This window comes from Pelophylax lessonae, assembly GCF_965119305.1.
Source record: "Pelophylax lessonae genome assembly, chromosome: 7".
Taxonomy (NCBI): Eukaryota; Metazoa; Chordata; class Amphibia; order Anura; family Ranidae; genus Pelophylax; species Pelophylax lessonae.
Genome location: NC_138774.1, coordinates 38778231 through 38805820, shown reverse-complemented (window position 1 = coordinate 38805820; position 27590 = coordinate 38778231). Strand labels below are relative to the sequence as shown.

Here is a 27590-nt window from a genome sequence, read left to right as displayed (position 1 = left end):
TAAACAGGTGTGTCAAAATGGTTAAACCTGCAGGGGGTCTATTTTATTATTTTACTATCTACAACTTTAACTATAACTAGAGTCATGTAAGCCTGAGAACGCAGTTATTATTTTCTATGTTTTCAATCAGCAGCAAAAGGAAACCAGCACAGCTACAGAGAAACTCTCCCTAGTAACAAGTGATGAATGATACAAACATTTTGATTGGGACGTGCAGAAAAAAATGTCCAATCCAGTAACACCCAGTCTTCTGCATTTTATGATAATGACATTGTATCCTTAGTAGTTGCATTTTCATTACTTTACTTTGAGTATCTTAGCTTTACCAGCAGCAAGATGAAAACAGCTTTTATTTTCTTCACTGCTTTACAATTTGTACTACTTCTGCACATTGACATCATCCATGGGGAATATACAGCAGGTATGTACCTCTTTATTTCTGTTTAGCTAACAAAAATAGTCTTCAGTAATAAATTGCAAAAGGGCTTTGCAGCTGATGAATATAACTTGATTTTTCTAAAATGTTATATAATAACATGTATTCTTTTGAATTCTCACATGCCTGTTGACAATTAAAGTGACACTAAACTCTGGTTAAAAAAAAAAATGTATTTAAGGATGTATGCTCACCTCGCACACCTATTGCTCTCAGCCGCCTCCAACTCTCCAAATTCTTTTTTATTTTATTTTTTTGCTGCTGTGATCAGACTTATTGTTAGAGAGTGACTACATTCGTTCTTCATTGTCCCACTGTATGTGGGAATGTAACCACCCTCTCTTGCTCACTTCGAAAGATAGACTAGGAACTATGGACTATGGAAAAAAAAATGACCATGATTGGTTTGTGTGAAAATTATCACATCTACAAATGATGATATATATACTGGAATTTTGATTGATTTATTTTTTATACTAGTAATGTCGGTGATCAGCAGCTTATAATGGGACTGTGATAGTGCATTAGCTAATCTGACACGAGTGACACTAATACAGTAATCAGTGATATTCCTATAAACTGTAACTTTACTAATGACACTGGCTGGCAAGGGGTTAACATCTAGGCAGAGGCGTAACTAGAACATTCAGGGCCCCGGTGCAAGAAACCATGAAGGGCCCCCCTGACCTACTGTTCCTGAGCCTCTTCTATCCAAGCCTGTGTGTCATGAGATAGGTGAAATGCTCTGCAGAGTTTCATGGGATGGGTTGAATGCTCTGCGGTGTACCATAGAATGGGGGGAATGCTCTGTGGTATGTTATGGGATGGGTGGAATACTCTGCAGTAACAAGGGATGGGTGGAATACTCTGCAGTAACAAGGGATGGGTGGAATTCTCTGCAGTGTATCATGGGATTGGTGGAATACTCTGCAGTGTGTTATGTGATAGGTTAAAATACTCTTCAGTGTGTCATGGAATGGAATGGAGTGATGGGTGGAATGCTCTGTACACATATACACATGCACAAACAGCTATAAAAACACACATATAAAAAAAACACAGACACATACATACATACATATACATATATATATACACACACATACACAGTATATATACAAGGCTCAACAAAAAATGAAAGGAACACTTTTTATTTAGAGCATACCATCAATCAATTAAACTCCTGGGATATTGATCTGGCCAGTAAAGTAGCACAGGGGGGTTGTTAATCCGTTTCAGCTGCATTGGGGTTTATGAAATTAACAATGGGTGCACTAGATGGGCAACAAGGAGACATCCTCCAAAACAGAAATGGTTTTGCAGGTGATGGCCACTGGCATTTTTTTCCTTATTCAACTTCTCCGACTGTTTTTCACTAGTTTTGCATTTGGCTATGGTCAGTGTCACTACTGGTAGTATGAGGCAATACATGAACCTTATAGAGGTTGCACAGGCAGTCCAACTCCTCCAGGATGGCACATCAATACGTGCCATTGCCAGAAGGTTTGCTGTGTCTCCCAGCACAGTCTCAGGAACATGGAGGAGATTCCATGAGACAGGCAGTAACTCTAGGAGAGCTGGACAGGGCCGTAGAAGGTCCTTAACCCATCAGCAGTTGGGGTATCTGCTCCTTTGTGCAAGAAGGAACAGGAGGAGCACTGCCAGAGCCCTACAAAATGACCTCCAGCAGGCCACTGGTGTGAATGTCTCTGACTGAAAAATTAGAAACAAACTTCATGAGGGTGGCCTGAGGGCCCGACGTCTTCTAGTGCACCCTGTGCCCACCGCCCAGCACTGTGGAGCTCATTTTGCTTTTGCCATTGAACACCAGAATTGGCAGGTCTGCCACTGGTGCCCTGCGCTTTTCACAGATGAAAACAGGTTCACCCTGAGCACATTTGACAGACGTGAAAGGGTCTGGAGAAGCCGTGCAGAATGTTATACTGCCTATAACATCATTCAGCATGACCAATTTGGTGGTGGGTCAGTGATGGTCTGGGGAGGCATATCCATTGAGGGGCGCACAGACCTCTACAGGTTAGGCAATGGTACCCTGACTGCCATTAGGTATCGGGATGAAATTCTTGGACCCGTTGTCAGACCCTACACTGGTACAGTGGGTCCTGGGTTCCTCCTGGTGCACGACAATGCCCGGCCTCATGTGGTGAGAGTATACAGCCAGTTCCTGGAGGATGAAGGAATTGATACCATTAAATGGCCCCCACGCTTGCCTGACCTAAATCCAATAGAACACCTCTGGGACATTATGTTTTGGTCAATTTGACGCTGCCAGGTTGCACCTCAGTCTGTTCAGGAGCTCAGCGATGCCTTGGTCCAGATCTGGGAGGAAATACCCCAGGACACCATCCGTCGTTGATTAGCAGCATGCCCCGATGTTGTCAGGCATGCATACAAGCACATGGGGCCATACAAACTACCATTTTGAGTTGCTGCAATGAAATTTCAGCAAAATGGACTTGCCTTGCTGCATTATTTTTTCACTCTGATTTTCAGGGTGTCTTTGATTTCAGCCCTCTGTAGGGTGATAATTTTCATTTCCATCAAACGATGTGACATCCTTTCCTTCCTAACACATTACCCAGTCCATGTCAGTATAGATATCCAGCATGATATTTTTCCCCATTGAGATCTGATGTGTTTTCAAAGTGTTCCTTTAATTTTTGAGCAGTGTATATATATATATATATATATATATATATATATATATATATATATATATATATGGGATCGACCAATTATCGGCGGGGCCGATATGCACTCTCCCCGATATATTGGAATCGGTCCCTGAGGTTACCGATATTGCCGATATTTTGGGAAAGTGCTTGTACTGGAGTGATGCCTGCAGCTAGAGGCATCACCCCGGTACCGGCGTCCATAGCCGACGGTCAGCTGTCTTGTAAGGACAAGCGATGCGGCTGTGAAGCCGCTTCGCTGTCATTACAAGAAGCGGGAGGGGACGTCCCCCCCTCCGGCTCGCCCAGGTCTCCCGTCCCACCGGTAGACCCGGATAACCATCGTGCATGGCCACCGAAGAGAAGACTCGATCAAAGCCGCATTCGGCTCTGATCGGGTCTCCATGTAAAACCCGGAAGTGATGTCATGACATCACTTCTGGGTACTCTGCGCCAAATTCAAAAAGAATTACAGCATTCAAAACAGCCAAACTTGCCGTTTTAAGTGCAGAGGAGGGGTTTGTAATGTATAAAAATATCGGCCAGTATCGGCCGATACCGATATCTGATGACCAAAATATTGGTATCGGTATCGGCAATAAAAAAACAATATCGGTCGATCACTAATATATATACACATACATACACACACACACACAGCCTTTCAAAAAATCAGCAGTACAGTGCCTTCAATCACACAGCTGGGTACTGCACTATAGGGGGAGGCAGAGAGCACAGCACTCAAGAAGACACCCCCCTCCTTTGCTTTCATTTTGCTGATTGTCTTCACTGCCTGACGGAGCTCCCAGTGCCGATGCTGGGTGGGCCGTTTGGTCTGACAGCCTCACTCTACAAGCTGCACAGGCCCCCGGGAGCAGGCGCAGGGTCGCCATTGCAACCCCCTGTAGCTACACCACTGCATCTAGGGGCAATCAAGGTGTGCCTAACAAGTGTGTGCCTAACAATGTGTAATGTGTGTCATATGTGCTCCTTTTACAGCAGATCTGTTTTTTTCGAGAAGCAGATCATACCCTCTGTACAGAGCCCTGTGTTGTTTGTCAACACAGGGCTCTGGGCTGTGACTGGAAACAGCCGATCAGCAGGTCCCGGCCATGAATCATTGAACGGGACCTGTTGACAATTTCCTGCTGTGTTGAATCACAGCAGCAGTCAGCAGGTGGGGGAGAGTGCACACCCTGAACCTGGAAGAGACCAGCGACCTAGAGGGTAGGCTGCTGTGCCTCTAGGAGCCGCACATCAGCAGTACATTGTGGTCAGTTAGTCCTGTAGCGGTTAACCACTTCTGGACCGCCCGCTGCAGTTTTATGTTGGTATTTGGACGTTAAGTACTGGTGTTACGTGAGCAGATAACTGCCATAACCCTGGTATTTTCTTACTTGGACGGCAGTCCTCTTTCACATAAACGTGGACTCAGCAGCTCATTCACCGCAGGATCAATTTTATGGGTGGCGAAAGAGGTGCCCCAACCCCTCCCACCGCATCCCAGTCATTTTCCCTGCTTACCGGAGCCGTCGGTAGCCGGAAAAATGACATGGTCCTCTGAGGTGCTGTGCAGGGAGTCAAGTGAGGTCAAGATGGCCCCCACTCAGCCGTTGAGTCGGGGGGCGTGGTTCGTCAATGGCTCCGTGAGAGGCCGAGCAGTGAGAAGCTCTGCTTGGTGGAAGAGAGCGCCGTGCAGTGAGTGAGTGGGCTCTCTCCCCCCCCCCCCCCAGCTAGGTGCAGAGCAGGGCCCGAGGCTCACAGAGGATGGTAATGGGGAAATCCAGGCTCGGGGAGCCATAAAGCAGCGGTGTTGGCAAGGAAGCAGGCGGTCATACGCTGAATGTGCGGGACCCTGCCTCAGAGTGAGAGAGGTACAGCATAGGGTGAAAGACCGTGCGGGTCGGCGCGGGGCTGAGGGGCTGTGGAGGAGGAGAGCCGGGGTCGAGTGCCAGCTGGGACAGTAGATGCGGAGGTCGCTGGTCTCCCCTGTATATATGACTCAAGCAGCCAGCCCGGAGCAGAAACAAGCCCTAGAGAGAAGGACAGACATTACCTCATATTTTCTGAGACACACAGTGGCATCACGAAGCACTGTTGGGACCAAGGCATCACAGAAACGCCAAACAAACTCAGGAATGGCAGTTCAGCAGAAAGGGCCCAAAGCTACAGACATTCAATCTATTGGGGTCTCTGCTGGTGGGAAGAAGCCTTTAGTAATGGATATATCGCAGGAACAAAGAAACGAAGAGCCCAAAGAGTCTCTGACTATGCCGCAACAGCCCCAAATACCATCAACAGCGGAGTGGGGTGAGTTTGTAAAGCTGATCCCGACAAAACAGGATATCCAAGATATGGCTGCAGCAATCGTGAGTGACATTAAAATGGAAATATGTGGTTTAAAACAAAAAGTTGACCAAATTGAAGGCAGATTGGTAAATACAGAGTCAGTACAATGTGATTTTGAAGCCAGAATCTCTGAATTAGAAAGTTCACGAGCACAGTTGCAAAAACAAGTCACCTGGTTGCGGCTGCAGCAGGATGATGGTGAGAAACGCATCCGGAGGAATAATATTCGACTGCAGGGCTTGCCTGAATCCGTAAAGGGCCCAGAGCTCAGAACCACGGTAGTGGGTATTTTGAATGGTGTGTTGGAGAGACCCCAAATGGAAAAAATGGAAATTGACAGAGTGCACAGGGTTAAAGCGCCCCGAAGGACGGTAACAGAACTAATCCCAGATGTCCTGATTAGGATTCACCTGTTTTCACTTAAAGAAGACATAATGAAACAAGCATGGGCAAAAGGGCAGATTGAGTATGAAGGTTCTCAGCTGAAACTGTTGCCAGATCTTTCACGGGGGACCCTAAGGCCCCTTTCACACAGGCGGACCGTTCAGATCCGCCTGTCCGTTTTTTTGGCGGATCTGAACGGTCCCCCCATGCATTCCTATGGGGCATCGGATGTCAGCGGAGACATGTCCGCTGACATCCGACCCGACCCGATCCGTCAAGTCTGGACGGATGGAAACCCTATTTTCCATCCGTCCAGCGGATCGGATCGGATGGGATCGGGTGACAACGGACTGACGGTCCGTTGACATCCGATTTTCCCCATAGCGATGCATGGGGAACTGTCAGCTGTGTCTCCGCACACAGCGCGGAGACACAGCTGTCCTCCTGCTGCTCAGCGGGGGATCGGCGGCTCGATCCCCCGCTGAGAAAAACGGACTCCGTCCAAAGGACGGAGTGTGTGAAAGGGGCCTAAAGATGAGAGCCGCAATAAAACCCCTCCTAGAGGTCATAAGAAAAGTGGGAGCAACTTAATTTTGGGGACACCCCTTCCATTTGAAAGTGGTGAAAGACAGAGAAACGTTCTTATTGAAATGGCCAGACCAGCTCCCCGGGCTCTTTACATTTTTGGGGTGCGCCCCGATCCATGTGAGTGACTGGATGGATGTCCTAGGAAACTCCGTGAACTATTATATGAATTAAGTCATACAACATGGGTGAAATTTGGAGCAGATAGGTGTGGGAGCAAAACAGATGCTCAGGACAAGGAGACATTAATACAACGAACCTAAAAGTGCTGCACACAGGTTCCTGGCCTATTCCATGGTTTTTTTTTTTTTTATTTATTTATTTTTCTGGTTTTTCCCATGCGTTTTTTTTTTTCTTTTGTTTGTTTCTGGGGTTCTCCCTATCTCCTCCTCTCCCTCTCTTTCTGGGAGGGGGGAAATTTAAGATGTGTGGAGGTCCCTGGTATCCCCACACCCGCCTTGAACATTTGCTTTGTCAAGATATGTGCGTTGTTTTTTTCTGCATTTTTTTCTGTTTTACTTCTTATATGTCCTTACTATCTGAGTCACCCTCGAAGGGGAAGGGGGGGGGGGTTACTTTTAGTGTGATTTGTGTTATTTTTTCATGTTTTTCTTATGGGGGATTTGTGGTGTGCGTTTTTGGATTATTTTTTTTTCACAGGAAAGTTGGATATTATATATTTGTATCTGTAGAAATCAACTATAACTTCACAAGGTGTTTTTTTATACATTTTTTTTTTTTTTTGTTTCTGTTCGTGCCCCCGCCAGCCATGGAGGGCCGGAGCACGATCTTAAGGGTTAAGAGGGAAGGGGGCACTGAGGTAGAGGTAATTTGAGAGTGTTCCCTCACTTTGTGCGGGACACGCTTAAGACATAAAAAAGAAGATATGTGAGACTTAATAATACCGAATTTAAATCACTATTAGGGAATATACAGAGGATATAGTGACTCAGGGAATAGTTATGGTTAATAGCAACTAGAAGTGAGTAAGAGAGATCCTCCCAGGACCTAGCGTAAGTCTGAAGGGTTAAGATGGAGTTGAGGGGAGGGTAGATGTTTTGCAGAAGGGGGGGTGAGGGGGCCCCGGGGCCCTCAGGAAGGGAGATGGGAGAAGGGTGAGGGGAATCCATAGAGTGATAGGAGTAGAAGGCACAAGCAAGGGATCTGACCATGTAGCAATCAAGTCCCCTTTATCTGCGACCTGGCTCGGGGTAGTTTGACTAGATTGGGAGGTGTAAGAGGGGGTCTCTGGGGCGGGGGGGGGAGTAGGACATTGACATTATGTGAAGGGAGGCGATCGTCCGCCGAGTTAGAGCTCCTCTAGCTGGACACTTTAAATTTATAGTTTTACTGTCTGCCAGTGATAAGACAGGGACTACATCCTTACCACCACGGTAGGGGTGAGAGGGAGTAGAGCCCATTTTCTTAGCTCCAATTTTTGGAGCCCAGCCTTTTCTTCTTTTTTTTCTTCCCTCTTGTGTTCTTGAAGGAGAGTGTCCAGGTACAGTGGCTTGCTCGCTGGGTTTTGGGAACCACGGCCCCCTCAGTAGATAGCGCCTGGTTGCGCTGGTTTAGATAACCATTAGAGGGGGGTAGGGGTAGTGGGTATTAAACAGTATATACATACTTGTGTGGGTGAAGGGGGGTTTCTTTTCTTCTCAATTTTTTTTTTTTCCCCGCATAGGTTGTGTGGCCGTAGGGGGCAGGGGACCGTTCCACAATGGTGGCTGGAGGTGGGGCGACCCAGGGGGGGGCAGCAGGTTGTAAGATTATGACCTATAATGTGAGGGGACTATCAACCCCACAGAAGCGTAGGAGACTTATGGGGGATCTAAAACGAGATGCTACACAAATAGCTTTCATTCAGGAGACCTACTTCCGCAAAGATGCAGTACCAAAATTGTACAATAAAGACTTTCCATGGGTTTACCACGCTACATCCCCTATTGCTAAATCAAAGGGTGTGAGCATTTTAATATCAAGTGCTATGAATTGGACCCTGAAAGAAGAATTGGCTGACCCAATGGGTAGGTTCGTGTTGGTGAAGGGGTGGATAGGACGGGTCGAGGTAACCCTCGTAAATGTCTATTTTCCCAACTATGAGCATGTAATGTTTTTACAGAAAATGATTCCAGTTGTCTTGGAATTCCGGGAAGGGCACTTAGTGATGGGAGGTGACTTTAATTATGCCCCAGAACCTCTGTTGGATACCTCCAAAAGAAGCTCATATATGTCATTTGCTAAATTACGAAGGCTACAAAAAGAGATCTCCCTCCTGGGCCTCATCGACCCATGGAGGTTGATGCACCCAGGGGAGAGAAATTACACTTTCTATTCTCCAATCCACAAGGCATATAGTAGGATAGACAGAATCCTGGTTTCCCAGGCAGACCTGCCGTTAGTGACAGACTCAGATATCGGAGATTTTTCAATCTCTGACCATTTTCCGGTGTATGTGAGTATAGAGTGGGAATCAAAAAACTGTAGTCCAAGATCATGGCGCATAAATGAGGCCTTATTACAATCCTCGGAAACGGAGGGGAAGCTAGATGAGGCGTTACATAACTACTTTTTGGAAAATACATCGGAGTCGCTCTCACCTTCCACGATCTGGGAAGCGCACAAGTGAGTGATAAGAGGGGTTCTGATACAGTTGGGTGCACAGCGCAAAAGAGAGCGAGAGGCGAAAATTAAAGAATATCTAACTAAAATTGAACATCTGAGTAGACAGCATAAGAGAACGCTTGCGGAAGTTCACTTGATCCCTCTCATGCGGGTAAGAGAGGAATTGAATCAGATACTTTTCCAAAAGACAGTACGAAATATGTTATGGTTGAAAAGACACCTGTATGAATACGCAAATAAACCAGGGGCGATGTTGGCACGAGCATTGAGGGGCCCAAAAAGACTAACTCAAATTCTACGTCTTAGAAATACAAAAGGTGGGGAGATTCACACTTCAGCTGACATAGCAGAAGAGTTCTGCTCTTTCTATTGGTCACTATATAACCTACCGGAAATAGGGAGCAAGAAAAGTCCAGAAAAGGGGAAGCAGAGGAGTATTTACGAGACTCGGGCATGCGTACACTTTCAGAAGACCAAGTACTGACTTTGGAAGGCGAGATATCGGGGGAAGAGTTGGCCACTGCGATTTCACAGACCAAGGCACATAAGGCACCTGGCCCAGTTGGCTTTACTTTAAGTTATTATAAGAAATTTGGGGAGCGTTTAAAGAACCCCCAACTATCACATTTCAATGAAGTGGGAAGAAGACCGGCGTTCCCGTTGGATTCTTTACGGGCGCATATTACTCTAATACTTAAAGAGGAGAAGGACCCCCTGTGTTGTGGAAGCTATCGCCCGATATCTTTGATAAATGTAGACACGAAACTATACGCAAGAATATTAGCAAATCGGCTCTTACCACATATGGCAGACTTGGTCCATTTCGACCAAGTGGGCTTTATTCCTACCCGGGAGGCCCGGGACAATACAATCCGAGCCATAGATTTAATACATCGGGCACGTACATCACGGAAGAAGATGGTACTTTTCGCAGCAGATGCGGAAAAGGCCTTTGACAGGGTGGCGTGGGATTTTATCCGGGCCACCCTGTCATACATAGGCCTGGGACCACAAATGCTGCAATTTATACTGGCACTTTATACGGTCCCTACGGCTGCGGTTAGGGTAAATGAATGGAGGTCGAGTTACTTCCCTATCTCTAATGGCACACGGCAGGGGTGCCCTCTATCTCCGCTTATATTTGTGTTGTATCTGGAACCCCTATTGTGCAGAATTCGGAGTTCTCCGGATATAGCGGGAATCCAAAGCGGGGGGGAACAACACAAGGTGGCCGCGTTTGCGGATGACCTGCTGTTTTTTGCTACTAACCCTTCTCTTTCATTACCAAATATTCTAGACGCCCTGAAAACATACAGTGGGTTCTCTAATTATAAAATTAATGTAACTAAATCAGCGGCACTCAACATATCGTTATCTGACCAAGAAGAGAGAGCACTTCGAACAGTGTTCCCGTTTCAATGGGCCTCAGATACGCTGAAATACTTAGGGATACAGTTAACGGCAGATCCCGCGGATCTCTATAGAAAGAATTACCTTCCGCTTGTAGGAAAGATTAAAGCAGATCTTAAAATATGGCAGCTGTTGGCAGTGACGTGGTTTGGGCGCTGTAGCGTTATTAAAACGAATGTGTTACCCCGTATTTTGTATTTAATGCAGACAATTCCAATAGCAGTTCCAAAAGAATTATTTCAATCAATCAAGGGCATATTCCGCGCCTATATTTGGGCAAACAAATCCCCGAGAATTAAGATGCAGACGTTGGCCTTACCCAAAGTAAGAGGTGGGATGGGATTACCAGATATCCTGAGATATTACAGGGCGGTCCATATAGTAAGGGTGGTAGACTGGCACTGCAATAAACTTACCAAACGATGGGTGGATTTAGAGAATGAGGAAACAGGTCAGCTAACCCCCCCAGCCCCATAGTCGGTGTTCGAATCAAAAGACGCTATTCTCAAACATCCTACAGTGGGAGCGCTTATAAAAGAAACTAAGAGAATTCAGTCGCATTGGAGGGTAGCCCCGGGTATATCTCCGATGACACCGATCTTGGGGAACCCGGATTTTCCCCCGGGGTGTATAAATGCCAGACTCCGTAGGTGGGCTCAGAATGGTAAAAGGCGACTAGGTGATATATGGCAAAATGGGCCTATGCCCTCCCTAGAAGAACTTAGGACAGGTGCAGGAGAATCGCTAGATTATTTCAGCCTTTATCAGTTGTATAATTATATTAGATCAGTTCGGCAGAAAGGGTATGCACCACGAGAGCTAACGGATCTGGAAAATATGTGTAGAACAGGTAATGCGACGGGCCATTTGATCTCAAGGTTCTATACACAATTGTCAGAAGATGAGGGAGACCAACAATTGCCGTTTATCCAAAAATGGGAGCAGGAGTTAAACACCGTGTGGTCAAAAGAGCAAATAAATAAGATCCTGAGATTAGTTCACCAATCGTCACTAGATTGTAAGATCCAAGAGACAGGGTATAAAATTCTAACCAGATGGTATAGAGTCCCATCACTATTACACAGAATAAAAGAGGCGGTCTCAGGAAAATGCTGGCGGTGTGGATTGGAGGATGGAAATATGGTACATATTTTTTGGGGATGTAAAAGAGTGCGGCCATTTTGGAATAAGATAGCAGTGGCTATAAAACATATAGCCAAGGTGGATATACTAGAGGACCCCGCGTTGTGCTTGCTGCATTTGACAGGAAGCTCAGTGCGGAGCTACAGGAAGTCCCTGACTCTGCGTCTGTTGAATGCAGCAAGGGCATGCATACCTATTTTCTGGAAACAGACAGTGATCCCAACTTACGAGTTGTGGTGTGGGAAGGTCAACGAGATTTTTAAGATGGAAGAACTGTCCGCCATATTGGGAAATTCAGAGGATCAAGTTAAGTTGAGATGGAGACCCTGGGTGCAATACTTGAAAGCCAATTCTTCTTAAAGGGAGTTTAAGAGAGGGTCACCCTGGGCGGAGCCTGGTCCAGGCTGCGGTGGGACGGTCCCCATACCCCTTCTGGCGTACGGTAATATAGTATGGAATACATCTTCATACGAAGAAATGTTGGGAATGAGTGTATAAAAGTATAAAAACTTTTTTTTTTTTTTTTTTTTGGTTTAATTGGGGGGAGGAGGGAGGGGGAGGTAAGGGGGTAGGGTTTGGTCAGATCATGACAATGTTTGTTTGAAATGTATGTATATATAAAAAATCACCAATAAAGATATAAATTAAAAAAAAGATGGCTCCCACTCGACGTTATAACCTTGGAGGATGAGAGCAACCGTCCAACGAACTTAAAGGTCCCATTTTATTTTCTTTCTGAAAAAAATTACTTTTTCTTTTTTTTGCTTTTAAGTGTAGATGTGAGATCTGAGGTCTTTTTGACCCCAGATCTCACATTAAAGAGGTCCTGACCTGCTTATTTCTATTACAAGGGATGTTTACATTCCTTGTACAGGCAGTCCCCGAGTTACGAACACCCGAGTTACGAACGGATGTCAATTTCGGTCACTTGTGCTCCACACTGGTCACAGTTACCGCTGAGCAGCCATCTTGCACCGCCAGACATATTACACACTGCAGTAGTGTATGTATTGCATGGCCACAAGAGCCCCAGATAACATGACTGCACACCCAGAAGCACCTGAAAAATCCCACATCCCTGCACAGGCTGAAGTTGCACTTAAAAATGCACTGTTTCAACTTACAAACAAATTCGACTTAAGAACAAACCTACAGTCCCTATTGTGTTTGTAACCTGGGGACCGCCTGTAAAGGGAATAAAAGTGATCAAATCAAAAATGTTTTTTTTTAAAGGGACAGTGTAAAATTTAAAGGTAAAATAAATAAGAAAAAAAAATGTAAAGCGACTGTCTTTCTGTGCTTGCGTGCAGAAGTGAACACATACGCAAGTCACGCCCACATATGTAAACGGTGTTCAAACCACACATGTGAGGTATCGGTGCGATTGTTAGAGTGAGAGCAATAATTCTAGCCCTGGACCTCCTCTGTAACTCGAAACTGGTATCCTGTAGAAATTTGTAAAGCGCCGCCTATGGAGATTTTTAAGTACCAGTTTGCCGCCATTCCACAAGCGTGCACAATTTTGAAGCATGACATGTTAGGTATCTATTTACTCAGCGTAACATTATCTTTCCCATTCTAGAAAAAAATTGGACTAACTTTACTATTTTCTTATTTTTTAATGCAAAAAAGTGTATTTTTTCCAAAAAAATGGCATTTGTAAGACCGCTGAGCAAATACATTGTGACAAAGTATTGCAACCATTTTATTGTCTAGGGTCTCTACTAAAAAAAATGTATAATGTTTGGGGGTTCTAAGTAATTTTCTAGCAATAAATGCTGATTATAACTTGTAAACAACAAGTGTTAGAAATAGGCCTGGTCCTAATTGGTTAAAGTATGTTTCGATGAATACATGTGAAAACAACTGTCTGTACTACTGTGTGTTATCATTACACTATATGAGGGTTTTCTGAGCCCCTCCTGTTCACAGGGTCATAGAAACCCTCTGGAAATAACCCAGATGTGCAGCATGCAAGGGCTTATGAAGAAAGCATGAAGGTTTACTGTTGGATACCTGTGAAGGTCCTCATTTGTCCAGTTTATGGTATAGCTACTGTAGCACTGCTCCCGTAGGGACTGCTAAATATTAACTCAGCGGGCACCCTTGATTACTAACACACGGTTATAAACAAATGTAATTCTTACATTCCTCTTGGCTCTCCACTTCAATAAAAAGTCCAGGGGTATTGTGTTTTTTGTTGTTTATTTTGACTTGGGGATAGGAGAAGGGAATAGTGGGATACTCCAATTAAACTATTCACAAATCTGAGGACTTCTATCTTCACAACTCCACTTGTAGGTATGGAACAGCCAGGCTGTTAATTCATCCTGCCACTTTAGATAAATGGGGTTAAGTCTCTTGCTTTCTTTATCCTCTCTCTCTCTCTCTCTCTCTCTCTCTCTCTCAAGAGGACTTGGTGGACAATATCTTATCTTATCTTTAGGATACTCTCCCTAGCATCCTCTTTCTGCTGACACCCATCCACTGACTATCCTATGAGCAGGGTTGGCCCCCCTCTGGTCAGGCCCCTTGACACGAGTCCTTGTACCCATGATACTGCAGCCATAGGGTCTCCAGTGTCTCCCTTTTTAGTCAGCTTCCCTGGACCTCTGGGTTCAGCTCCTCTCAACCGCTCCTCTGGCCCTCAGGACGACCTCCTGCGACTGCATGGCACCTCTACAGAGGTGGAGGCAGTCACCCCCTCCCTCCGGGACTCCGCTCTCCAACAAGTACAGTACAGTATCCCAGCATGTACCGAGGCGACCTGCCCTCTGCCAATCATCAGGACTGTATCAAAACCCTATGCATCCATTCGTCAGGTTTCCTCCAACTGTCCAACATGCCTCCCTATTGGACCAGCATGAAACACTGTCCAGACTGAATGAATCGCATACTGAGCACAATGAGCAGACCTCACTAACAGATCCTGCTCTCTGGTAGGCAAAGAGCAATATAGATTTACCTGAAGCCTCTCTGGTAAGCAGACAAAGCTCAAGACTATACCCTCACACTAGCACCTAGCAGGGTGCTACACTCACCCCCCGCCAAAAATTAGCCATGTCCTCACTGGCTCTGGGCAGCCGCCCCTACAAAAATTCTTTATACAAAATTTTTTTACGGAGTATCCCACTAACTTGGAAAAGGGGAAAAAGGGAAGTAAAATATGTACAGGGCCATGGGGCATACCCCATATGTGGCCAGTGAATACAATAAATTACGTAGAAAAATATATGACTCTGCTGTACAAATATTCACACATTTACTGTATATACACATATCAGGTGCATTTATACCAATGCACCCCCCGCCAAACAAAAATCTTCTTGACAGGTTTAGACATTACCCTATCTAGCTAACTAAATACAATATCTACATTATAGAGACGTTTACATTGAGCAGTGGAGCGCCTATCCAGACCCGGAAGTCCCAAGCAAGCCTGCAAAGGAAAAGAAAGTTAAGCACAAGATGCACATTGTTACCTATTTACGGTGAGACTGTCCTCTTCTCAGAGGAGACATTATCTCTAACTGACATTCCCGTACAGATCTTCACCCCTAAGGGCACGATTGACTTGACGTTCTGTTGTGTACCTGTAATAGACAACAAACAGATCCTGCCAAGCTAACACTCCACCATTGATTCCTACCGAGAATCATATTTTTTACTAAATAATAGACACAGTCCCTCTCAGACATCAGGGCACTGACTATCTCTCCTATTATAGTCAGACCCACAAGTTCAGAATGAAGAAATGCGGAGCCCACCCGACTGATGTTCACAGTGTCCTCTCCTTCGGTAAGACAAGCTGTTTTGCTGGAGCCTGAGCAAACTTGTCTAACTTGTGAGTCTCTGCAAATCTCTTCAAGGGGTCCTTCACTCTGACCTCCCCTTCTCTGAAGAGACAATGAGCCACTACCTCCTTTTTCCAAGGTAGCAACTCACGGATTTCTTTCAACCGGCCCACTGGCCCAACAGGATCTTCACAAAGTGTCCTTTAAGCAAAGTATCTTTGTAAGGCATCCTCTTTCATCCTTCAGCCATCCTGGCCCACTGGCCTAAGGTCTCTGCAGAATGTCTCTAACACATGTTGTGATCCTGTCCCGTTGGCCCTAAAGATCTTTCACAGAGTATCCAGTGGACATGTCTTCTTGTAGAAAGCTGTAGCACAAAGCCAATTGTCTTCTAAAGTTCTTTCAATAGGAAATCTTTGTGGGTTAGTGGGTCGACCCTCTTCCACATAGAAAAATGCATGGTGGTAGTTGTTTTGTCAAGTCCCCAACTCCTCTTGCAAGGATAGAAGGGAAAGGGGATTTGGAAATAGGGCTTCTGGCCCTAACAGCAACTTTGAACTCAGTAAAATCTCTTTAGGCACTCTAGCCCCTTTAACTGTAACATCACATCTTGAACAACACTCAGGCTAACTAGCCTTTTAATGAATCAGCTCTTCTGATAAGAATAGTGACTGAGCATTCTCTACAATAGTAATCGGGATGAGGAATCCAGATAGTTTTCCCCGCAGGGTCCTTAATTCGAACAGCTCAAGCCTGCCTGTTCCATTTGGGGTGGTGAACTTCGACACAGTCTATGTGGATGGACCGCCCCAAGTTCCAGTCAGCCTTCACAGATAGAAAGGTGTCCCACAACTCAGGCCTCTTCTGGTTGCGAAATGGTTTTGGGATGTATAGGAAAACCCAAACCGCTTCATCACACCATCCCTCTCTCTTTGCCTCGATTTCCTCCATATTCTCCCGAGGAGCGTACGGGTAGTCATACCCATATTCCAGGGCCACCTTCTGGATCAGGCGCTGGCATTGAGAGAACCTGGGAAGTCTCTGTCTCTCTCCTCTCCCAGGTGTGGTGTATAAGGTCTCCTCCCTCTTGATAAGACTAGCATAGGCTTCATTCTGATCCCGGGCCCGAGTGTAGGTGGGAGGAGGGGATAAATCTGGGACTCTTGTGGCATAGGCCTCACAGAACCCTAAGTTCCTGGCACACTGCATACGAAGTACAGCCCCCTCGGTCTCATCATTGAGTGAACTAGGACTTGCAGAGCTGCTCCTCCTCTCTGTTCCCCAGTCCCATTCAGTCTCTTCCTCGGACTTACACACATCAATGCCCTCTTCCAGGGACCCAAACAGAAATTGGAAGCGGAGTGACCTTATGTTAATGGCTCCAGCCTCTTCCTCGCTGGATACACTAGAGGCCTTCCTCTCAGGAGCCCATTGATCCCCTCTGCAACTTTAGGAGTGGCGCGTTCTGCATCTGCAGGAATTACTGGACCTTCTTGTGGCCGCAACTCAGACTGCACAATCTGTGTGCATCCCACCTCCGAGATGCGGGTCTCCCTGGCCTGGCATACTGTGGTGTAGGTCTGCGCTACTGGTCCCAGCCCCAGCAGTGCTCTCAATACTCCTCTTCCTCTGCCCACAGGGATCCCTGTCGTGGTGTGAGCAACTATCGAGTGACTCCTATCTCCCAGCTCACACTTTGTCTTCTGGGCCGACAATCACTCCGCACCGCCTGCATCAGCATATCACCACAGTGCCAACACTGACTCCACGTCCGCAGCTGCATTTACACATTCAGGCATCGGCTACATACCAGCCCAAGATGCTGCTTGTCCCCCCTCCGCTGCACAAAGCCAGTTTCCTGATGGGCACCAATCGCACTCTTGTGTCCCACAGGGTCGAGTTCAGTGATTCCGCTTGCTTCTCAGGTACTCCGCCAACACGTGGGATAGCCCCTGTGCTCCAGGCTCACTCTGGCATCCACCATCTTGCTCCCCCACACATGTGTCTGCTCCTCAGCTACACCAGATGGCGGAAGTGATGTCTCAGCTCTCTTCCTCCCCTCGGATTGGCAGCTCGCAGGCGGCGATTCCACCCACGACTCCAGACTAGCTGACTCTCTGGAGGTGGCTCCTCCTGTAAGGCAGATCTTTTTATTGCGCGTTCTCGTGTGGTGCACTAACCCCTTCGCTGCTGCTACAACTCTGCTCAGTGAGCACGAATTGCACTGCGTTAAAGACTGTGTTCACCGACACACACACATCTGCCTCTTCCCTCTGTACTTGGGCCTCAGTTGCACTTTTTCCTTCATAAGCCAACTGATCTCCCATACTGCCAGTGAAACTTGTCCCGCTGTCATTAACTGCACGGCCAACACTTTTCTTCACAGTACATGTACAGACATGACCCCCGACACACCGATCCCTGCGTCCCGGTGTTCCGTGAGAATTACCTACCCGTGAGAAAAACCTACCCCTCGTCACTTCCGGTGTACGAAAGTGTCTGTAACGCGGCGGTTTACATTAAAACAGCTCGCCAGAAATATCAGTCATCTCCACTGCTATCCCTGACACTTCCCTGGTCTCGGCTACTAAATATTAAACCGGCGGCGGCTGTACGACAACATAAATCACGGAGCCGAGAGCCGCTTTTATATTTAGTAGACAAGTTCAGGAAAGTGACAGAGCAAGGAGCGGAGCTTACTCATATTGCAGCACAGCTGTTTTAATGTACCCGCCGCGACGGTAGGTTTTTTTCACGGAACAATCATCATTTCATACTAGTGCGCATGCGCACTAGGGGCTGTGAGCATGCGCACTGCCAGGGTAGGTTTTTCTCACGGGGTAGGTAATTCTCACGTTACACCGGCTCACTGCTTTCTCCATCAACACTTGAAAGCACACCTGCACCGATTACTGTAAAGCAGACACAGTTCTCCTGTACAATACAACACATTCCTTCTCCATCAACGCTCCAGCACTTTACTTGGGAAAACATACTGTTTCTTTGGTAAATGTCCATTCGTTGCCCATAGCAACCACTGCCGTGATCATGACTTCTCAATACACTTTCACTGATCACTGTAGAGCAGACATTACTTTCTTCACTGACACTCCAGCACATTACTTGGAAAGACATGGCATTACTTGGTCAACTACTCGGCCGTTGCCGGTAGCAACCGTTGCTGTTAACCCAGGGGTACAACGACAATGCCACCAAATGTAGCACTGCCCCCATAGGGACTTCTGAATATTAACTCCGCGGGCTCCCTTGATTACTAACACACGGTTATAAACAAATGCAATTCTTACATTCCTCTTGGCTCTTCACTTCAATAAACAGTCCAGGGGTATTGTATTTTTTTGTTGTATATTTTGTAATGGGGATAGAAGAAGAAATAGTGGGATACTCCAATTTAACTATTCAAAAATCTGAGGACTTCTATCTTCACAAATCAACTTGTAGGTATGGAACAGCCAGGCTGTTAATTCATCCTGCCACTTTAGATGAATGGGGGTTAAGTCTCTTGCTTTCTTTATCCTCTCTCTCTCTCTCTCTCAAGAGGACTTGGTGAACAATATCTTATCTTATCTTTAGGATACTCTCCCTAGCATCCTCTTTCTGCTGACACCCATCCACTGACTATCCTATGAGCAGGGGTGGCCCCCCTCTGGTCAGGCCCCTTGACACGAGTCCCTGTACTCACGATACTGCAGCCACAGGGTCTCCAGTGTCTCCCCTCTCAGTCAACTTCCCTGGACCTCTGGGTTCAGCTCCTCACAACCGCTCCTCTGGCCCTCAGGACGACCTCCTGCGACCACATGGTCCCTCTACAGGGACTCCAGGACTTCGCTCCACAACAAAAGACCCCGAGCACATGTGCTCCTGGCTTTTATACAGTATCCCAGCATGCACCAATGCGACCTGCCCTCTGTCAATCATCAGGACTGTATCAAAAGCCTATGCACCCATTCATCAGATTTCCTCCTGTAGCGGACTGCCATTATCTGATAATGCAGACTTACTTTCTGCTCCTTCAGACTGTCTCTGTGTACCTCTGGTGTTAGTCTCAGGTTTCATGCATCATACTCCTGAGACTGGAAGAAATGCATTGTGGGGACTGTAGTCTTCTGTAAAGTGATTACTATGTGGCTGGATTATTTAAGAACTATCTTTCCCAGCAAGCCCTGGAACAGTGAAGCATCTTGGGAGAGGCTATAAAGGTATCTGCTTAACGGGCTTGGAGCCTCTTGCCTCCTGGGATCCACCGTGTGCACATCTCTCTGCTGAACAGAGAAAGAGATAGCAGGCTGCGGCCTACTGCACACCTCCTATCTGCGTACAGACTCAGTCCTGGAGGGACAGATGTTCATCGCAGCATCGCAGACATCCTTGCAGCATCACTGATCGTGTGAGGTTGGTGGGACTCACAAAGACAGCAGAGCACAGCCATCCTGAGGCCACAGAGCGTGGAGGATTGCCATTGCCTGTCATTCCAGGATCCTCATGGATGGACATCAGGATTTGGTGAGAGAAAACCTGCTCAGAGTTCAGACACCAGTCACTACAGTTCTTGTTACACTGACCACAGACACTTTGCAATTGAATCAGCCACCAGGTCTTTCGAGATTATAATCAGCTGTAGCACCCTCCTAGTTAGGGGCTAGGTAAAGGCATTTATTTGCTCTCCTGCTTATCAGGGAGCAGGATTTTTTGTTTTGCCTGTTACATGCAAAGGTGTGATTCACTTGGCCTGAGGGAGTGTCCCCACTGTATCCAATAGGAGAGCCTGTTGGACAGTGGAGGAAACCCAGCCAGTGACACACAGGCTTTTGTGGCTGTCCCAGTGGGAGGGCACTACAGTGCTGCATCCTGGGATTGGTTATAAAAGCCAAGGGCACATGTGACAGGGGGTCTTTGGGTGGGAAGCCAGGTCCCGGGAGGAGGGTTATGGCTGCCTCTCCTCCTGTCAGGTTGGAAAGTGGTTACAGGCAGTCGGCCTTGTGGACCACAAGTGTGGGGCTGAGCAGTGTGGTCCAGTGGAAACTGACAGCGGAGCAGTGGCAGAGATTCCTGCAAAAAACAGTGTCCGCGAGTAACAGGGAGCTTGCCAGGGGTCTGCCCAGGAAGGGGATCACTCCAGGGAAAGTCAGTGGACAAGAGCCAGCACACTGTAAGATCCTGGTACCTTCAGTACCTTCTAGCCTCTTATTTCCGGGTTGCGTTCCACCATTCAGGTAGGTGGAACGCATATAGCTGCATGTCTCTTTAACAACTGATGATGTCATCACTAGGCGCCGCTCTGAGCGGCTATTTCAACCCACGGTCTGCACTCACAAGGTGTTCGTGCAACCGCTCATAATACAAGCCTGACTGACGCTGCCGTATCCTCCAGCTATCTTCCCTATACCTGGACTGACCGGAGCCTCGCTACTTGATCCTTTACCTCGCTACCTGATCCTTACCCTCGCTCACCAGCTTGTGATAAGTACCCCGCAGGGGATCCCTTCCTACCAAACCACTTGCTATATCTTTCTGCATGATAAGAACTGTTACTAAGCTCTAAGATACATGCTCTTCACCAGCTATCACCTGCAGCGTTACCTAGAGTGTTAGCTCTTGAACCTACTACCATCTGTAACCTATATCCTTCTATTTGCTTAGCATCTCCTGTACACCTCATCTGTTATCACCTATCACCTATTACTTGTACATGATTGCTATCTCTCCTGCATACTATCTATCACCATCTGCTACCACTCCTGCAACATTACTACCTGAGTGCTTATTATTAACTGCTATCACTACTCAAGCCTATCCCTTCAGTATATCACCTCAATACTATTGCATAGACAACTATCACTCCAATAACATCTTCTCTGAGTGTTTGTGTGTGTGCATACTGAATCAGGCTGAGCCACTGTGATGAGTCAAGAGAGTTGGATAAAGTGATTCAACACATCTCTACACGACTACTGAGTGGAAACTCTGCAGCTGCAAATCCAGTTCACTAAATCAAACCCCAGAGCGTTACACACACACAGTGAGTAAAAAAGGGGGTGCCAAGTTAGACCCTGAAGAGAAACTCAACATATAGTTCACCTTTGAAATCTTCACCTCAGTGGCAAAGTGAAGCAGCGGCCTTGCCGAACAAACCACAGATAGTTGTCCTCAAGTTTGTGCATAGTTGCTAGTTGGAGTATTCCACTCATCCCTTCTCCCATCCCAGTTCTAAATAAAATACAAAAACAACATCCCCTGGACTGTTCATTGACTGAGCCGAGGACTTAAAGCAATACGTTTATTTGCCTAATGCTATGGGTAACCCAGGGGAATCCATTCTCAGCAGCTCCCAAGGGGGCAGTGCTACACAGCTATTCTGCATTGCTTGTTATACACAGAGTCATATTGGGAACTGTTCATTTAATGAGCTCCAACTGCCGGTGAAGATCTTAGCAAGACCTTGCAAGTAGAACATTGCTATATTGTTGCTCTGAAGGGGACACATTACTGATATCTAGATTATTTCATCTCTCATTGGGATACAGTAATTATAGGCCGCCCCGGGGTTCCCCTTTAGCCTGAGTGCTTCACAGTAACAGTATATATAGGTTTTTGAGAGATTCACATGCATATTTCAAGAGATTGTGTTTATTAGTACCATTGGTGTTATTAAAACCTGTTTTCTCACTGTCTTTTTGATGTTAGTTCAACTGAACCCTGGCGGTTTATCCAGGGTATAGTTGACTAATATAATTTTACAGGTTCTTCTTCGGAGTAAAGTTAAAGTTCATTCATATTGTGTCATTTAAAGGTATACACTCCCAAATTACCAGGTGTGCCAGTGGGGCGGAACTTGTTCTTGGGGTTAAAAGGCCGGACCCGTTTTACTTAAGCGGCTCCTGCGGGGGTAGCGCTAAACTCCCACTGTCCAACATGCCTTCCTATTGGAACAGCATCAAACACTCTCCAGACTGAATGAATCGCATACTGAGCACAATGAGCAGACCTCACTAACAGATCCTGCTCTCTGATAGGCAGAGAACAATATAGATTAACCTGCAGCCCCTCTGGTAAACAGACAAAGCGCAAAACTATGCTCTCTCACTAGCACCTACCTAGTGGGTGCTACACTACTAGTAATTTTTCACATTCAAATGAACTACTTGTAGCTCATTCAGGCTGGGTTCACACTAGTGCGAACTTTCCCCGCATCCAATTCGAATGACAGGAGAGTGTGCCCAGCTGTCAATGGAGTCGGTTCACATCTCAAGGTTCACATGGCGGCTGTGGAGTTGATTGCACAGGGGTCCTGTGCAACTTTGGCTCAGTTTTCGGTCTGAATTCAGACAAATATTCGGGCCTGGTTCATAACTGAAACTGAGAACAGGGACGCACCTGCTGTGAGCCACGTCCGTATTAAGTGTGAACCTAGCCTAAAACTGCTTACTCGGTTCTAAATAGTGTCAGGAAAATGACCCAGCATTTATCCACATGGGTAACACAGACACATTCATCCATGGAAAGGCAAACGACGTTTGTCCAAGAACAAGACGGGAGTTGTAAAAATTGTGGCGCCCCTTGTGATAGCTTTATAATTCCATCTTTGGTGTCAGGCAGTCTGCATAGGAGTTCAACTTTTGAATGACATGGCTGAAACTGTAGTAAGAGCACCTGGGTCAAGATGTTAAAACTGCATTAGCCTCGATTCACACTATGAACCACATATGAATAGTACAGGAACCGTACTGCATTCCTTTACAATTCACATGCAATTCAGTGTGGTGCAATTTAAGTCCATTAATTTTGTAAGGGCTCAAATCGTACCGCATCGCACCAAAATCATGCATGTAGAAATTCTGGAACCACACTGCAACCGGATCACATGGTCGTTTTGTACCATGTGATCCGCTGCAGGCAAACGCACTGCATTTGGGATGTTGTGTCACTCACTGCAGATTGCAAGGGCAGTGCAATTTGAAAGCGGTTCGGGGAACAGTGCTGGGACAAGGCCATATGGTGCCCAAGGCGAAGATGGCAAACTGCGCCCCCCCAGGAAAGGAATCTGCTGGCGGCAGAAGTTCACCATAGAGAATACCGAGGACCGGATGGTCCCCGGCAGTCTCTATGGCTCTCAGAGGCCCAGGCGCGACATTACGTCGTCACGTCTGGCCTGGCAGTTCTCTGCCGTGATCTTGGATAGAAAGGCCGAGATCTTTTTTTTTTTTAATCTCAGTTTTTCCTGCCTAGAGAGATGTAGGGACTTATAAACCTCAGATCTCTCTGTACTTGTCATGTCCTGTTCTTTTTACAAGGGATGTTTAAATTTCTTGTATTAGGAATGAAAGTGATCAAAGAAATATACTGTATATTTAAAAGGAAAGTGTAAAAATATAAAAATAAAATAAACAATAAAAAAAAAATGTTTTAAAGCGCCCCGTCCCCACATGTTCGCATGCAGAAGCGAACGCATACGTTCGTCACGCCCACATATGTAAACCACGCATGAAGTAACGTCGCGAATGTTAGAGTGACAGCAACAATTCTAGCCCAAGACCTCCTCTGTATCTCTAAACTGGTAACCTGTAAAAAACGTTAAAGTGTCGCCTATGGAGATTTTTAAGTACTGAAATTTGGCGCCATTGCACGAGTGTGCGAATTTTAAAGCGTGACATGTCAGGTATCTATTTACTCTGTGTAACATTAGCTTTCACAATATACAAAGAAATAAGCCTAACTTTAGGGTTTTTTTTTTTTTAATGGAACTGTTTAAAAAAAAAAAAAATAACTTTGAAAAATTGCTGCACAAATACCGTGTGACATAAAAGAGTTGCAATGACCACCATTTTATTCCCTAGGGTCTCTACTAAAATATATATATATATAATGTTTGGGGATTCTGAGTAATTTTCCAGAAAAAAAATTATGATTTTTACATTTAGGAGAGGAGTGCCGAAACATGCCTGGTATAGAAGTGGTTAACTGTCCCAAGAATCTCTTATGGCAAGTGGACCAGGAAACTATAACACAGATGGTCCCCAAAATACAAACGGCTCACTCGCCGTAGTGTAAAAATCTTTAAAAACTTTATTTAACCGGTTGCCGACTGTGCACAGTATATTTATTGCGGCAGTCAGCCCCGGTCAGGCAGAGTGACGTAGATCTACGTCGCTAGCCTGTCACCGGGTTTTGAGCCAATAGCGGGCAAGCGCGCACCCGCTGAGGCGCGCGCCCGCCTCGGCTCATTCACAGAGGAGTCCGGGCGTGTGACCGGCGGACCCGATGTCCGCCGGTCACACTACGATCGTCGGTAGAGCGGGAGAAAGACGGACGGCTTATGTAAACAAGCCGCCTGTCATTCTCCCTGTGTAAAAATGGAGATCAGACGGTTCTACTATGTAGAACCGTTGATCTCTGTTTTTACAATAGGAGACATGTCCCACCACAGTTAGAAATACGCCCCTAGGACACACTTAACCCCTCCCTCTCCAATACAGTTAACCTCTTCCCTGCCAGTGTCATTTTTACAGTAACAGTGCATATGTATAGCACTGATTACTGCAGTAATGTCACTGGTACCCCCAAAAGTGTCAAAAATGTCAGTCAAGGGTCCGATCTGTCCGCCGCAATGTCGCAGTACCGCAAAAAATCGCAGATCGCCGCCATTACTCGTTAAAAAAAAAACCCACCAAAAATGACAAAAATCTTTCCCTTTGTTAGTAAACGCGATAACTTTTGCGCAAACCAATCAAAATACGCTTTTTGCGATTTTTTTTTACCAAACATATGTAGCATAAAACAAATTGGCCGAAAATGTTAAAAAATTTAGATTTTTACATTTTTTTGGGGGGGAATTTCATATAAAAAAAAGTGAAAAATATTGTTATTTTTGCAAAATTTACGCTCTTTTTTTGTTTATAGCGCATGATCAAAAAAATCGCACAGGTGATCAAATACCACCAAAAGAAAGCTCTGTTTGTGGGAAAAAAAGGACGTGAAATTAATTTAGGTACAGTGTCGCACGACCGCGCAATTGTCCGTTAAAGTCAGGCAGTAAAAAAAATCGCAAAAAAAACCCTGGTCAGGAAGGGGGTAAAATCTTCCGGGGCTTAAGTGGTTAAGGTATACAATATTGCACTTACAGCAAGAAGAACATGTAATTGCATTAGGATCAAAATAAGCCGGCTGGCTAATGGCAGCTACCGGTCCTTCCGGGATTCGAGAAACTCGGTGACGTCAGCTGACGGAGTGATGTCACCGCGCTTCTCAAGGTCCGTGCAATCTGGTAAGCGAGCACTTAATACATGGTGGAGGTGACTGTCACAGGATCACTCAATAGAAGGTGGCAGATGGTGCGGATGTTACCAAAGAACCTTTATTAGCACATTGGGACTTGGTGTTTATCACTGGTGTTTGACTCAATTTGTAATATGCAGCATGAGGGGGTTAATGTATTGCGCTGGTCACTGATACATTAGTGACCAGTGGTAGTTAATTAACCCCTTTGTGCTGCATTAGTGGCACCAGTGTCAGTGTTACTGATGTATCGTGACCAGCAGCAATACATTAACCCCCTCATGCTGCATATTACAGAAATTAAATATAACTGGTAAATAACCTTCTCCCCTCAGCCAGAAAGAAATGGAGAGAGATGGAGGAAGGAAGGAAGGGTGCCCCTTACATCAGAGTACTCACTGGGAAGCAGAAGAGAGAAGGGAGGGAGTGGATGGATGAGATGGATGGATGGATCAGACTCCATCTTTCCTCTTCTGGTTGTTGCTGGTGCTCAATCTTCCCGCCCACACATTATCTTCTCTGAGGGCAGTGTGGGCGGGGAAAGCACAGGAGGGGAGGGGAGGGCAGGAGGAGGAGGAGCAGCAGAAGCAGCTCTCTATCCACTCCTGTCTGTGGGGGGAGGGGGGAAGTGTCAGCTCACCGGCTCTATCTGGCTGTGATCTGAAATTAAAGGCTTGTCTGCTCTAAGGCTTGTGCCGGGTACAGGAGCGCACTCGCACATCGTTGCAGGAGGTACAGCAACAAGCGGCTGGATCAATCACACACAGTTATGTTATAGAAGGCTTGTGCAGAAACTCCATCGGCCCTCCAGTGGTGCAACCACAAAGCCCCTCCTAGTATCCTCTCTTGACCACTGACACCCGCCCACTGACTATCTCTCATTGGGGTGGCCCCCCTCAGGTCAGGCCCCTTGACACAATCCCCTATACTCACGATACTGTTTCTCTAGGGTCTCCAGTGTCTCCCTTTCAGTCAGCTTTTCTGGACCTGGCTCAGCTCTGTTCCTCTGGCCCTCAAGACGACCTCCTGATGCCACATGCCACTGTTACAGAGGAGGAGGCAGGCACCACCCTCCCTCCGGGACTCTGCTCTCCAGCCAATGACCTCGCAGCACATGTTCTCCTGGCTTTTATACAGTATCCCAGAATGCACGAGGCAGCCAGTCTCTGCCAATCACTGGGACTGTATCAAAGCCTGTATACCCATTGGTCAGGTTTCCTCCCACTGTCCATCATGCTTCCATATTGGACCAGTGTGAAACACTCTCTAGACCCAATGAATCACACACTGAGCAGACCTAACTCACAGATCCTGCTCTCTGGTAGGCATAAAGTAATATTGCCTGCTGCTCCTCTGATAGGCAGACAGAGCCAAAAAAGATACTGTCTCACTAGCACCTACCTAGGAGGGGGCTACATTTGTATTGCTTCATAACATGATTATCTGTTATAAAACCAGGTGGGGGATGGTTGAGCTGATTCAGTGGTTCAATGGGCCACTTGACTGGGCTCCCCCCCCAGGCCTAAGGTTGCCAACCATCCCTTAAATGGGAGTGGGTACCTATCAAAACAAGGTACCTGCTCCCCCTCCCCCAAATGTGACAGTGGAAGGGGGGGGGGGTGTGAACTAGTGGAGCCTCCCCTTTTGGGTGGAGTTCTGCTTTATATCACTGTGTGGCTGCCAGGCTTTATTGATAATAATGAGCTTGGAATTATGTATCCTCCTCATGGCTCTGTTGGTAGAGATAAGCACAAAGTCTCCATAGTGTTCTCCCTCTGTAATGATTCCTCAGAGGTGTTCCCCTCCCCCTCCTCTGTGCTTCCTATGCTGGATCCATGTTCTCCTGAGGATCGGCGCTCAACTATTTCCCCTGATTGT

General features: G+C 46.4%; 1 protein-coding gene across 1 annotated transcript in view; it reads left to right on the top strand.

Annotated features, from left to right (window-relative positions):
• The first annotated feature begins 208 nt into the window (after positions 1–208).
• Positions 209–27590, top strand: part of LOC309559987 (H-2 class II histocompatibility antigen, E-S beta chain-like) — a 71591-nt gene continuing 44209 nt past the window's right edge. The window contains 2 exon segments of the mRNA XM_082263469.1: positions 209–275; positions 278–421. Coding sequence (XP_082119595.1) covers positions 224–275; positions 278–421 — 196 coding nt within the window. The 5' untranslated portion in view covers positions 209–223.